The 15,735-nt window shown below is 33.9% G+C and overlaps 1 protein-coding gene across 6 annotated transcripts in view; it reads right to left on the bottom strand.

Moving 5' to 3' along the window:
* Positions 1-2,226: 2,226 nt before the first annotated feature.
* The window catches only part of FXR1 (FMR1 autosomal homolog 1), a 60,475-nt gene continuing 46,966 nt past the window's right edge, over positions 2,227-15,735 (bottom strand). The window contains exons 12-18 of one of the 6 annotated variants that reach the window (XM_045788719.2): positions 15,387-15,444; positions 15,237-15,299; positions 10,480-10,683; positions 8,485-8,685; positions 7,682-7,762; positions 4,060-4,151; positions 2,227-3,279 (exon numbers count right to left, since the gene is read on the bottom strand). In XM_045788719.2, coding sequence (XP_045644675.1) covers positions 3,109-3,279; positions 4,060-4,151; positions 7,682-7,762; positions 8,485-8,685; positions 10,480-10,683; positions 15,237-15,299; positions 15,387-15,444 — 870 coding nt within the window. In that variant the 3' untranslated portion in view covers positions 2,227-3,108. Of the gene's footprint in view, positions 3,280-4,059; positions 4,152-7,681; positions 7,763-8,484; positions 8,686-10,479; positions 10,684-15,236; positions 15,445-15,735 lie in introns of all 6 variants that reach the window. The other 5 variants (XM_045788716.2, XM_045788720.2, XM_045788718.2 and 2 more) reach the window with 5 other exon arrangements.

The following is a 15,735-nucleotide window of genomic DNA, read 5'->3' as shown; positions in this document are numbered from 1 at the left end:
AAATACCAACTACCTCTTCCTCACTAGCTTAGTGTTATCTGTCCTTAGGTTACTTTACTTGACTACATATACCTGCATTTTTTGTTTTTTTGGCAAAATCATTTAAGTGACCTCCCTCTGCCTGGTTCTAAGAATGCCTCTTAGGTTTTCATGAACTCACCAGTTTCATGTGCTGCTTCTCAATTCTACATTAAAATAAACAACTACTTAAAAATTGGTGTAGCCCTACTATAATTATACCAGTAGTGACTGAGCTATCAATAAAGACCCATTTACACCATTCCGCAAAAGTTTTAGGGCCACTGAAGGCTTTAAAAAGGTGATGCCAGGGGTGCCTGGCTGGCTCAGTCAGAACATGTGACTCGATCTCAGAGTTGAGAGTGAGTCTATACATTGGGTACAGACACTACTTAAAAATAAAATCTATAAAAATAAATACTAAGCTTCCCAAGATTTCAGGAAAAGATTATTTTTGCCCCCATGTAATCTTAATAAGCTTCCTTGTGTGATTTCACATAAGTACACTGAAACAATGTGAAGGCTGCACAAGACCTTTCTTTCTTTTTTCTTTTTTTTTTTTTGCTTGAGTGTCTTTCAGCATGTCCTAACTTACCATTAAGTTTTCCCACAGCAACATCTTATCTAACTGGTGTGGTAGTAGCCAAAAAAGATGCACCCCTCTCAAAACAATTTGGAAGGCTACCTGAATCAACAATGGTTACTACCTTTGGGGAGTGGGCCTTTTAACTTCTAAATCAGAGTATATTGTATTTACCCCAACAAAAGTCTATTATGGGGGTGTCTGGGTGCTCAGTTAAGCATCTGACTCAATTTCAGCTGAAGATTATGAGATCAAACCATTAGGCTCTGTGCTGTGTGAAGCCTGCTTAAGATTCTCTCTTCCATTCTCTCTCTGCTCCACCCTCCCCCCCTTCTCTCTCTTTCTCAAGGAAAAAAAAAAAAAGCCTTATGATTCTACAATACACAAGGCATTAGGTTTAGTCACTTGTAAATAATGAAACCTTGATATTTATTTCCAAGAATATGGTTATTCATATGCTTGCACTATTAAATGGTTTTATGTTACTTTCTCAATGAAACAATCTTTATGGAAGAAGGATCTTAGTGAATCTATTCTACATGAAAGAAAACGAAAAATCATTTTTTATTTATACCGTATTTACCAATTTGGGAATTAATGAAAATTCTCATACCTTGTAATTAATCTGTAACCCTGTTACTGAAGAGAGCAAAGAAAAAAATGCCAACAATTTTACATCTTTCTAACCTTTGATGGTTAAAAAAGATGTTTGTGGGTTAAGTTTTTAAAAATCTGGGTATGAAATTATTTGATACTTAAAATACAAGGATTGCCCTCTTCATACCACATCTTACTTATAAATTCTGTTACTAGGGTTTTAGGAAAAAGCATTTAATACCATCACATCTTAACTTCAGTGATAATAAATTTGAGGTCTGGGGTTATATGGACACCTGACAAATATTACATTTTTAGCAGTACCTTGAATTGTCTTTCAGTCATTATAAATTAACTAAAATCACTTAACAGTTTTATGCACATAAAAAACACTTTTCAAACACCAAATGACAAAGGGCTGTCTTTCTTGTTCAGTGGTCTATGTGCTTCTATTGGGGGGAGGCAGGGAACCTCCAGTAAATCCACATTTGATATGACCTCACATATATCTGCATAATTATTTTATCACTGTTACTTTGAACACTTAATGCGAAATCTTTATCTTCCTAAAATTAAGCCATGTGGCTAAAGTACATACAAAAAAATACAATCATTAATGACAACCTTCAAAATTATTTCCTTGAGAATCAAAAACCAAGTTAATGGTCTATTTCTTATTTAAAAATTGCTCACCATACTTCTTTATAAAAATAATTCTCAAAGGCCAAAGCAAAATTCTGGATTTTACCCCATTGCCTTCCAAAAGTTGCCTTTGATATAAAGACTTTACTAGTATCAAATGTATGATCAATTCCCTAAGCCAATCTAGTCTAACAGACTAAATTTTAAGTGCTAAGGTTTCAGAGGATTCATTACAAAATGATTAACCAATTAATATTTTAATACTATTTATGAGCAAATATAAATGCTTTTTAAAAAGCAATCAAGTTAACTATTCTAGGCCTATTACTAGCTCCAACTACTTTGCTACAATTGGTATAAAAAGTAGAAAGTTAAAAATCAGCAAATGGAAGATCAAAGTTTATTTACTACCTGCATACAAAAACATATTGCACATCAAACAACCAAAATCAAAAAGAAAAGAAAAGAAAAGAAAAAAGAAAAAAGAAAAAAGGAAAGAGATTCTACTGAAGACTACATGTACTTTTATACAGAATAAACCTCCTGGAAATTGATCTTTTCAGTAGTTCAGGTTATGTCTGAAATGGACATGACTAATTCAGCTTAGTGTTTTAACTAAAGCTATGTTTGATTTTTAAATACTGTACACTTTAATAAATAAACCAAACAAAGCCTCAATGTAGAACAGTCACTGCCAATATCACCCAGTGTCCCTGCAGATGAGAGTTTAACAAAATGTATTCCAGTGGTCTGCAGATTTTCCTCTACATACAGCATTTAAAAAACACATTAAAACAGACCAGTTTCCAGACTAAACTAATGGAGAAATTACAATTCAGTGCAAAATATTTTAGACTGCATTTCATTCTAGTTTTCCTCAGGTGAAGAAGTGGTTGCATATTATTAAAAATGTAACAAAAGCAGCTAATGCTTTTCATAAAGAATATTACGTTAGGGATCCCACCCCACCCACCTCCCCCCATCTCTGCCATATTTTGAAAACAAAATAACATTTCCTATAGCCAGCAACTTTTTTTAATGTTACATATACTATTCTCAAGGCACATCTGATGATATATTTTATAACACAGTAGGTGTCAAAGTATGTTTAACATATGGTTTCTTCAGGATCCCTCCCCTTTCTGAATTCCAAATGGAGGAACTGAAAGTGCGATGTAAAGACTGGCGATCCATATTCTATCTTTGGCAAGCTTGTACAAGCACTATTGTAAAATGTAAAAGAACTGTAAACTAGGAACTTCTTCAGTTTATGAAACACCATTCAGGACTGCTGCTTCTTGAGTGTTTTCTTCTTTTAAGGTATTAATCTTTTCTTCTCCTGGAGTACGCTGTAGCTTAGAAATTTCATCGCCAGAAGCACTAGTTGGGCCATTTATTGCCTTTTCTGAAGGACCATGCTCTTCAATCACATCTTTTGCCTGCCAAAGGGAGACAACTTTTTCAACTTCTTTATAAATGAAATCTACAGCTGAGGAGGAAAACAGCTATATAAACATTAATTAGCTAATAAATCATTTTAGTTTTATAACCACATTGGATCAAAGAATTAAAATGTTCTTAAGTTTTCAAAGCATATACCAATGTACTCCACCTCTATTGGTCTTTCAAATCTATCTCTAGTACCTAGCAGTGCTATATCACATTAGAATCTGAAAACTTGAACCTAATTTTAACCACTGGAAAGATCACCATGTAAAAGATACAAAGTTAACACCCTAAGCAAATAAACACCTAATTTACTCACCTTTTTTTTTGAAACTCATTTACATTTCAAATCCCTTAAAGCATTTAAAGAATTGAAACTTAAAGGTCTACATCCATCACTGAGAAGAGGTATATAGCCTACTGCTCCCCAAATTAAGCCAACAATCTCCATGCCCAATATCTTTGGGCAGACTGAATTTTACAAATGCTATTTGGAATTCTAAATGAAAAGTATTCCAGGCTCAAGCATGCATATCTTCAATTACCTGGTGCCAAGAACAAAATCAAGAGTAGTCTTTAAAATATTATTTGTCTAGTTGGGGAAACAAGTGATCGATCATACAGTAAGTTAAGAAGTAAAAATAAAGCTAAACCATACCAAAACAGAAAAAAACAAAAAACAAAAAAAACAAAACAAAACAAAACCAAAAAAAAAAAAAAAAAAAAACCCAAAAAACAAAAACAACAAAACCTACAGGTTAAATTCTCCTTACCATTTCTTTCTTGTTTTTAGCCAAAGTTTCCCTTGGGAGGTTTCTTTGTCTGCTCTGAGACTCAGCTCTAGAAATATAATCTGCAACTGTGACTGTTGAAGATGAGAAAAAAATTACAGGTGTTGAAAAAAATATTTCTAAAGTTTAATTATGGATAAAGAGTAATTTTACTTTTAAAATAAACTGATGGTGGGTAACCCAATTTCAAAATTTTAAGCTGGGTACCACCTCCAACCAAAAACAAAACTTGAAAAATGTGCCTGTGATTTAGTGCGGACAATATAAATTCCAAGCTGGAGATCCAAGGAAGCCTAGATTTAAGTCTGCTTTCACAGGAATCCAGCCACTGCTTCTGACTGACTATAGTTGTGGGATAAAGTTTGATACAGAAATCCACAACTAAGAATAGGAAATGCAGGATTCTAAGCCCAGTGTTTGCAACTCTCTGGGGAAAAAACGGGGCATATTTGGTGCAAATCACGGTGTGCTATATATACTTCAATATGAAAATTTCATCAGATATAGAAGATTTACTCAAATATTTGTTTTTGTCGTTCTTTTTTTCTCTTTTTAAGCGCAAATAAGATATCCAAGTGTGGTATTTTATGGTTCCTTTTTCACAAACCATTCTGACTGGTCTAAAATAAAAAACTACAAGCCAACTAAAGATGGCAGAACACCACCCTAAAAATGTGGACAATGATACGGTGGGAAAAGGGCCACCACTAATCCAGTAACCACCTCTTCCCCGCTTTGACAATCTTTTAAGGGACTGATTGAAGTGTATGTGTGTTTGCAAGGAAGTGGATGGCAATAGTGACATAAGAATAAGACTAAAGCAACCTAACACCCTTCTGCCAACCCAAGTGCAACATCTCTGTTCTACAGGTACTCTGGCCTCAATTTACACCTCAATCCTTTCTCTTTAGGACTTACGACGGAGAATTTATTGATTTGAAGAAATACCAAATAATCGCTCTCTTTCAAAGAATCATTTTCTACCAGAAACTGGGGAGGAAAATCTCTGATTATATGAAATATAGTGTATTTTAATTTACGGGATGAGAGCAAGTTAATATAAAGAATGAAAACTCAAGTAAATTTTAAATTATTTATTAAAAGTCACTAGGGGAGAAATGGTCCATCAGGTTCAAATGATATGAAAATAAGTCATTTTGATAAAGAAGCTGGACAGTATTTACAATTTATCTTTTGTGTCCACGAATTAACATAGTACTTCTGTAAGAGCCAAGAATTTTCTGAAACTACTAAATGAATCTTAAATCTCAAAGAAACCACTTAATTCAGAATACATATCATTTCTAAGAAACAGCACTAAATAAAGATGTTTCCTATCTAAAACTGCCTTGTTTCCAAATTCTAAGAAACTTGGGGTATTCATTTTGGAGCTTTTAAAAAATCATTTAAATCCACCCTTCATTTATAAATACATTTAGTAATCGTTTTCAAAACTGAAGAGAAGAATACTGTCAAATCCATTTCATTATTATATAGTCTACATACATGGTGGCAAAACCATTCTAGAAATGATTCTAGTTTGGGGAGCACCTTAATGAATTCATTCTGTTTCCACAGTTCAGACCTCAGTGACACCTGGAAGAACTCTGCTACTTGGAAACCATGCTGCACAAACATATGGCTAAATCTGAATATGTGACAACTTAGAACCCTTTATCCACTATGTACACTCACAGAATAATAAACTTTGATAAGGGTATCAACTAAATTAAGAGGCACTTAGCTGGAAAGGTAAAAACTTACCAGTGCCCCTCCCCCATAAAGGGAAGTACAACCAAAAACCACCTTAGGTGACTCGAAGCCTATTCAGAGCCAGTCCTTATAATACTAGCCACTTAAAAGGCCATTAAAGATTAATAAATATAATATCTAGAAGAAAAATACAGCGATCTGTGCAGCATAATTTGGACTGTAGAATTTCCTCCTAAGGGGCCCAAGTAAATCAACTGGACACACTGTATAGTCACTTTCTAAGTATAATAAGCAATATTCACTGCTTAATTTACACTAAAGACAACAAATTTTGAGCAAATGAGAACTGAAATGATTGTGTATATAAGGGAATGTTGATATTTTTAGATGATGCTACTTTTCTACAAGTACTGGCAGGGGTAAGGAGAAAATGATGTGTCTGTTCCATCGATGTTATCTTAGGGGGCTTTTAAAAGATTCTAGGGGAAGAACAGGGAAGACAGGCTACGGAAGACAAGGATTTCTAAACAGGAAAAGCAGCAATTCCAAAGAACGGTAAAACAGGAATAAATGCAAGTATGGAACAAATCATCAAATTACTGGACACCCCAAATTACTCAAGTTTCACTTAATATCATACAGAAATCTCTCGGCCTCTTCTTTAACACCACTATGTTTTTTATGTCCATTGACTTGGTAATAAAGCACCATCCACCTAGTTAACAAACTATGTTATTTACCCTATGGTAAGCCCACAACAATAGTTTGAATTTTCTTATTTATAAAGAGCGGTAGAAATTGTATTCATTGCCATGCCAACTTCAAACAATGTAAATATGACCTCTTGGTCTAAAGAACATTTCTAACACTACAGAGAGAGGGAAGAGAAGGGAAAACAGTAAGAAACACTTTCTGGAAGCTTTCTATTTTTGACAATATTTAATTCCTTTTAAATTTACAACTATCTTTAAAACATGAATTTTTCTTCAAGAATGGGAACTAACACCTTTAACCAGTTTTCCCAAATGTCTCTACAACCACTAAACTTAAAATATTAGAGATACTTGAATTTACATTCTTTATTTGGGGAAAACACATCCAAGAATTTGCTTTGGAAAGAATGCAGAAATTGATTAGTTTAAAAGGGGTTTATTTTTGGTGCACACAATTTCTTCATTGTGAATATACACGTGACTCTGTATACAGGATATGGAATTATGTTCAAAATAATATAGACACAGCAAACAAGTTTCTTTGAAGTTACTAAAAATTATGACTACTTAAAATAAACATTCTAAAACAAATAAGTACTATTAATCTGAATAGTTAGTAGGTGTAAGGGAAAAGGCATCACACTACAATAAACAAACAAAACATAACATGCATTCCTCTTATTAGAAAAAAGACACTTTCAAGTATTTTTCTCATTTATACTTTTTTTTTTTTTTTTTTAACTGTGGGTATTAGAATTCCCACAAAAATGAGGTGCTGAATTCAGATATAGTAAGTGGCACCATGCAAAAGTTTGCCTGGTTTTGCCAATCAACCTCAATCACAATCTACAACAAAGTCCCTGGGATGGCAGGCCCAAACTCAAGTATGAAAAATCTGCCAAGTGGACAAAATAATGGTCTTCTCAACAGTATTTCCATGTAAAAAAAAAAATTAAGACACAACATTAGTTCGATTAGGTAAACATTTACGGAGTGAAGGAAGAATGCATTTTCTTAAGAGTAGTAGTCGTATTAGTTGAGTAAACAATTTATGCAATGCACATCTTGAATGTATATGCACACATGTGTACATGTAAGTATAATATATTTAGAAAGCAGACACATGACATTTTTTCATGCTTGTGACCTGGTGTTGTCAACAGGTCCACTCAAGTTACCTGGCTGTCTATCTTCTGCCTGACCCCTGAAACGACGCCTGCGGCTACGATTGCGTCGCTGGGGTTTTTTTTCACTATCATCTGTAATTGCAAAGTTTACCATGAACTATTCCGAGAAAAACAAAAGGCAGAACAAAAAAACTTCTTTCCTTCAAAGATTTAAGAATGTGGAAAGAGAACTTTTTAATTCAACAAGGAAGATAAAACAACATACATTACTGAGACAGGAAAATAATTTTGTAGTTTTAAGCATTTCAAATAGATTAAAAATGGAATTATCATTTGGAAATTAAGAGGGTTTTAAACTCTCAACTGAACAAACTCAACAACTTAATTACCATCATTCAGGAATAAAGTCTTCCTTTCCAATACAATTTAGTTTTTTTAAGCAAAGTTAACAACACTTTAGCCCTTTGGAAGTTAACGCCTACTCAATATACATACCTTCACTAGTGTCATTTATAATAAATTTTAAAGAGGCAAGCTGAAAGCCCAATTTTGGTTTAGGAACAATAAGAGTATTAAGTACCTTGCAGCTGGAATATTCGTACTGATTTAATGGCATCAAAGGGCACTTTAATAAACCTTTCTGGTTTCAAATAATTTAGCTATACAAATCTGAGAACTAGACACTTCAGACAGACACAAAGCTATCTATCTTGTTTGAAGTAAACACCAAGAAAAATTCAATATGCGAATTGCATTACATTTGGGGGTTTGTTTGTTTTTTTGTTTTTGTTTTTTTAAAAAAGCGTCATACATTATTATACAATAATATATCTTTTCCCTAAGTGCTTACATACCTAGCCCATTTTCATTAACTGAAGCTGTATCAGATTCAGTCATCCCATCCATGAGAACAGCATCTTCATCAGTCCTTCGTCTACGAGACCGCCTACGACGGTTAGTACTGTGATGAGATTCGCTGGCATCAGTGTCTGCAGTCTGATCAGATTCTGTATTATCAAGTAAGCTGTATGGATTGCTGTCTGGATCTTTGAGCACTATATGCATGTCAGAGGCAAGAAATATTTGTTTAAGAGAGCTGCAGTTATTAGTAATGTTTTGATCTATATCTATTAATGATAAAGAAACTTCAATTCTCCCCCATACCCTGTATTCAAATGTTTTCTGTATCACTATTTTCCCTGGAAAATAACAAACATGAAAAACTTTAAATGGCAATGAAAAATTAAAGCAGAAAATGAGCAAATACCCTCAGCTACCTACCATTTCTTGGACTTGTTTTGAAAATGTATTAGAAAATAATATATTTTTACATGCTATTTTTGATATTCACATTCTGAGCTAATCCGCCCAGAGGCTAGAGAAATGAAAATGAAGAGAAATATTCAGTTTTGTCCCCTTTATGGAGTTCAAGGTGCTGGCTGCTGCTTTGTGCTAATGTTAATGGACTATTACCAAATAACTCTCAAAACCTGCACTCCACAGCATAATAGAAATGTTACTGAACTGAAGCAATCAAAACAAGTCTACACAAAAAAAAGCAAACTAAAATAAAGGTTCAAATTCTAACTGGTTATAGGAAAATACAGAAATGAATGTTAACTAGTACTCCCATCTCCAGAAACAAAGAGTAAAGGAGGGGTAAGGTGGGGTGAGGGTGGGAAAGGGAAAGTTTTAAGATATAATTCATAAGAAAAAAAATACCCATCTTACCTATGTGCATTTATTGCCTCCACCAACCAAATTATAGAAGAAATTCACCTAATCACGATTTTTCCTTTCTAAGTTTCCTTTGGTAACAGCTAGCAAGCTAGCATCTTTGCAAAAGACACTAAGTTTATCCATTAATCATAAGCACTAGGTAAAGTACATTTATTGCGCAATTCAGCATACTACAATTTTATAAACCTTGGTAATAGCAATGTAATGTAGTAAAATATAAAAACTATTTCCCTAAACGCCTATAAAACTAAACTTAGGGCTCAAAGAATATCACTGGAACTTGAGTACCTTTTTAAAAGCCCCTAAAATTGTGTAATTTGTTCCAGCTTTTTGTAGTTTGTAAACAAGTCTGCTATACAATTATATATAGGTATGTTCTATGACATTTAAAATACTATATAAACTTTCATAGGGCGTATAACATTAAGAGTGGCTTTCTTAAAGTGGTATACAATAAAAATATGTAAAGGTTATATATCTCTGATATAATCTAGTCCACATACTGCTGACAATCCTCCCCCCTAGTCCATTATGCTAAGCAAAAACATTCTCGGAACTCCTATAAAAAGACATGAGTAAAAAGTTGCTTATGCACCTCAGTTCTCAGTCTTCTAAACAGCCTTCTTTACAACTCAATTCCTCAAACAGTAAAAAAAAAAAATTTGATTTCACAATTTTTCCGTTCCCAAAATAGTACACAGTGCAGCAAAAATTCTTCTCAGTTAATTTTCAATATTAAGTATGTAAAGTAACTTAGATCTCTCTGTGCATCAGAATTTTCTGGGTCTGTCTGGCAAACAAATATATAACCCAAATATTGTAAGGAAAAAAACATTCTAATTACATAAGCCCCCAAAAAACCAGAGAGAGAAATCTTGGACCATCAAAACAGAGAATCGGCCAACCAAAATTTCTCTGACCTGAATATTCTAGCTAAACCTTCACTGAGAAACACCCTATAGGGCTTCTCCTTATCTTGCCATATACTCCACTATTTTCCTCAGTGAGAAGACACTTCCCAGAATGGGTGGCCTTGGGAAATGAATTAACTTGTATAAAGTTATACTGTTCACAAAATAAGGATTCTGACATAGTATATAAAAGACTACCAGAACTGATGGAGGATTTGCCACCACGTGGTCCACCACGACCTCGACCCCCTGAAACACTTCTCCCTCTTCCTCCTGGGCGTCTCCTGCTGTCACGCTGATGTCGGCTCTCCCGATCATCTTCTCCTGCCAATGACCAATCACTCAGCTCATCTTTACGCTCAGATTCTGTTTCAGAGGGGTTAGACAGCTCAGAGTTTGTACCTTGGGAAAGAGAACATAAGCCAGTTAGATTCCTATTTTTTTAAAAAAGGGAAAAAAGGAGTGATATCTTTCAAAATTACTTCCTACAAATCATTACGTTAATAACCCTAATTGGCTGATTCAAAGAAAGTTACATAAAAATCAAATGAGTCGAAAATTTATTAATCACGTTAATATTAGACTAGTAATACAGGATCTACTAGTGGGAAATTAGAAATTGGTTTGAATGTGCAGAAATAGAGCCAATAAAATATTACAGAAAACACACAAGACATTACATATACAATATGCAAAACAGTTAATACAGGGAAATTAAAAAAAATTGCCCATTTTTGTTTTAAAAACAAATTAGTATAGTAAAAATAACTGCAATCCAATACTTAAAAGCAAATTTAATATTTAGAAAAACGAGTAGTTTAATTAGTATAGTGTACTCTACCATTTCATTGATTCTAGGAAGCACATTTTTTCACACTTTTAACATCTCTGAAATCGCACTTTTTCTTATAACTGATCGTCTCTTATAAATTGGGAGTGCATTTTTAGTAGCTGTACCTAAAATAATTATGTTTTACGAGCAATAGTGGCTTAAATTAGAATACACTATGTAAAATTACAGAACAAATTTTAAGAATGCTGAGAAGACAACTTTAACCTGACGAGAAAAATTCATTGAGATTCTAAAGGTTGACAGACCATTTCTAAGGTTTCAATGACCTATTTTAATACTGACCTTTTAAAAATTTAAACACTGCAAATATTCTATAAAATACTTGCAGTATCATTACCATATCACGAAGTGCCAGATTTAGAGGACTCAATCACTACAATACTCACTCCCACTTCTATTCTTTAATTCTGGGATGCCACTTCCACCGCTCCTTTTTATCGTATGTCCAAATCTATCTCCTTCAGAGCCCAGTTCAATTTCTAGTTCCAGACCAACTTAACTTTTAAACAGACCTCACTTCTCCTTTTATTTCCTTAAAAGCAATATGAGTCTATCATGCAATGTTGGCATGTGTTCTTTTCCATTTTTTCTCCTTTGGGTTTACATCCCACTTGGTCTATGATATATTTAAATGGTAGAGCTCTTTCTTCTACCTCTAAATGCCCCCAGACACCTAACAATATGCATAACAATTCTCTCTTGATAAATGAATCTGTTGCATGATTTTGAAGTTCCTTTGCTTATCTCCCAAATAAAAGTGATTCTATAAACTACAAGTTCCCTACATTTTAACTCCAGTCATTTGATGATGAAAGTAAAACATAAGAACTCTTCAGATGTACAAAAGTAGATGTATTAAGGTAAATGAAGGAGCCTAACAACTTCCTTTCTCCTTTACAGATAATTCTTCCTTTTTTTTCCACGACCTTAAATATTGAAATAACCACTCAATTATATAAAAATGGATTAAAACGTTGGAACTATCCTTTAGAAAAAACTATAGCCAAGTTTTTAGTATTCACACTTAAAAGTGTTTATTAGGACTGAGAATCCCACAAAAGAGAATCAATCTCCTAAACATTTATTTCTCCAAATAACAAAAAAATATACTAACTGATGTCATGGTTTGTTAGAATAATGGCAATTTATCATTTCATCAGTCAAATATCTTTTGGAATGTGTAAGAATTTCTGAATTTACTGACAAGCCTATACACTGCCTGAAGACAATACCAAAATCTGAAGGTAAGTGAATATCTCATTTTAAAAATTTTTACTTAAGTCCCTATTGAATTTTCTCCAGAAATACATCATAGTATTTAACTCAGTATCACAAGCAAGGAAATTCTTCCTAAACTTTAACCTTAATCTTGTATTCTAAATACTTAAAGGGGGTGATCTAAAACATAGATTTCAGTAGATAAGAGATATTAAAGCCAAAAAGAAAAAGGGCTAATGAACTGGCTAGTGCTCGGGCTTTAGTCATATTAAATAAAGCTTAAATGTTTCTGGGATGGCAAAAGGGACTTTGCAGATGTGATAGGTTAAGGATATTGAAGTGGGGAGATTATCATGGATTATCCAGGTGAGGCGAAACTCATCATATGAATCTCAGCTGCAGAGAACCAAAGAGATAGCAGAACTCTGCAGCTACTGGCTTTAGAAGACTGAAAGAGGGAGTCATATGCAAAAGGGATGAAGATCGTCTCTAGAAGCTGGGAATGTTACAGCATCAAGAAAGGACACACAGCCCTGCTGACAATTTTAGCGCACTGAAGGTGCCTAGGTGGCTCTGCTGGTTAAGCGACTGCCTTCAACTCAAGTCATGATCCCGGAGTCCCAGGATCGAATCCCCGCATCAGGCTCCCTGCTCAGCAGGGAGTCTGCTTCTCCCTCTGACCCTTCCCCCTCTCGTGCTCTTTTCACTTTCTCTCTCAAATAAATAAAATCTTTAAAAAAAAAAAAAAAAAAAAAACTTAGCCCACTGAGACTCATGTTTGACTTATGACCTAGGAAACTATAAGATAATAAATCTGTGTTAAGCCTTTAAGTTTGAGATTCGTTAAAGCATCAAAAGGAAACTAACACTACTAATCATATGAATGCACACCACTGAAATCACTGCACATCACTCTTTTAATTTTGTAAAATATTAAGTTCATGAATCCAAATAAACTTTTTAAATAGCTCTAAAAATGATTCATGAAACTAATCTGATTTTTAATGACTCCAACAAATAAAACCTGTTTTTAACAGAGTTATAAATCAGATTTTCCCCTAACACTTCTAAAATCACTCCTGAAGATACTTCACATCCTTTCCAATGTTCATGTATGCTAAACTTAATAGCTAAAGTACCATATTTTGTCAATTCCAACATGCCACCCATTTATTTTAAGACATATTTTGTGTGCCATTAAAGAAAATGTTGCCCATTAGCTTTAAAACATCATCCATTCTAAGGATCATACCAACTTCAGAGACATTATGAGCAAATGTTTCTTATACAACTTATATATTATCACCTAAATATCCTGATATTAAGTAGGTAAGAGAGTATCTATAACCAAATTCAAATGTTTTTTCTCTCAAGCCCACTTAAATTCAATAGCTATTTCAAGAAATGCAATGCTACTACCAGTCTGCAAAGTTTCAGAGGTAAGAGTGCCATCTACTGAACAACTTGCATAACTTTTCTTCAATCCAGAGGATATTCCTCTAACACTCATAAAAACTTACTAACTCACAAAAATTTTATCTGTCAACAAAGGCATTTTGCAAAAGACTGGCCTCATCAGTTAGTTGACTTCCCACAGAGACTTATAAAAGTCTTCAACTAATTCATCATCCTATCATCCAAAAAGCCAAATCTGATTATCTGTACTAGTAATCTGTGCCTCTAGAATCATTCAATATAATTTCTCTTTAATTACTGGTTAATTGTCCTTTGTATTAAATGTATTTTCAGGAAATACAGTACTTCACAATTTTCTGCCCTTCATATGCTAAACACTCACTTTACTAGAATTTTGCTTTTCAAGTTCCAATAGTTAACTTTAAATAAAAACTATCAAGAAATGAGAACGTGGAAAAATATGAAAGGGAAGGGATAATTAACCTTTCACAGCTCTACAACAAACGAAAGGATAAATTTAACATAATTCTGGCATCATTAGATGATCCTTCAAACATGAAATCTGCACACTGTAAACTTTTATGTTTATCCATTCTCCCTAAATGCCTTCTATTTTGGAAAAGGCTTATGAATTATTTTTCTAAAGCAGTTAGTTAGGGTGAGCATAGAGGAATGGAGAAAAGAGAAGGAAAGGGAAGCGAACGAGGGAAGACAAAAATCAGGTCACTGCTAAGATCCAAGTCCAAATGGAGAAAAATGGAACAACTCCAAAGCTGAAGAAGAATAAGTGAAAATTTAGGATTAGAAAATTGTTGACCACCACCATCCACTGGCCCCTTCCTACATGGGTTAGGGCCCCATCCTCACACTGAAATACATGATTAAATAAATGATGATCATTTATAAAATGTTAATTTGGTTCTAGCTTTTTAAAGCCCTCATTTTAGTGAAATGTTATTTCACAAAATAATTCCAGATGTGAAATATTTATATTCAAAACTGCCAAGTGAGCCAATAAAGTATATTTTATAAAGCTAGTACAGATGTACTATACACAACCTTGGCACACTGATTGGCATTATTTTTCATTTTTATCTTTCCTAGAGAGTAGGCAAAAGATGTTTCCTAGCAGTATAATCACCATTACTACGTTTTGATATGTATACAACACTTTTGTTTACAAATATGTACATACAAATGCCACCTACCTTTATTCTAAACATTTAGAATAAACATGATCATGAACTGCCAACTCAACAAAACCATGTTTGATCTCATTACATAGCTGCTGGAGCATCATATACCTTTTACTGTCATTAATGTAAAGTATGCCTTTGCTACCATAGACATAGCTCAAAATTATCTCCTGCCCCCAAAGCCAGGACAGAGCAATGAACTGAATAATATTAAGCAAAAAGTTTTGAAGTGCCTAAACTAAAATGACTAACAAAAAAAATTGTTTTTTTACCATAACCGGAGGTGTAATTAGGGCCCCGACGACCTCTGCCTCTTCCACTATAAGACCTAGAACCTTGTACAGAAGAGACGGTACTTTCATCAGTGGCATATCCTTTTTCTTTTTCAGGCCCTCTGGTGGAAGAAGGTCTGAAACCCATACCAATCTGTCGAAGCTGTTCATCAATCTGTAGGCGTTCCATTCTTAGCTGTTCTACTTCCTATAAGCCAAACAAAAAAGGGTAAATATTCTATGTTGTACCATTTTTACCTTCTTAAAGCCTACAGTTAAAGCTATACACCCTATCAATGAAAGCTGTGATCTTGGCCAATTATTTGGTAAAATACAACTGCGTACCTAGTAAATACAATTCACAGTATCATTTGCTCACTCAATTCACTGAACATTTACTCAATACCTTAGTGAGCACCAAGTATGCTTAGTGCTACAAGCATACAAAATAGAAAAAGACAAGGACTCTCCACCTTCAAGGGTATGTTTAACAGACAAG

The sequence above is a fragment of the Ursus americanus genome, chromosome 4, assembly GCF_024610735.1.
Source record: "Ursus americanus isolate L20-20 chromosome 4, mUrsAme1.1.p, whole genome shotgun sequence".
Classification (NCBI taxonomy): domain Eukaryota; kingdom Metazoa; phylum Chordata; class Mammalia; order Carnivora; family Ursidae; genus Ursus; species Ursus americanus.
The sequence above is the reverse complement of the archived record's forward strand: the minus strand, read 5'-3'. Positions and strand labels throughout refer to the sequence as shown.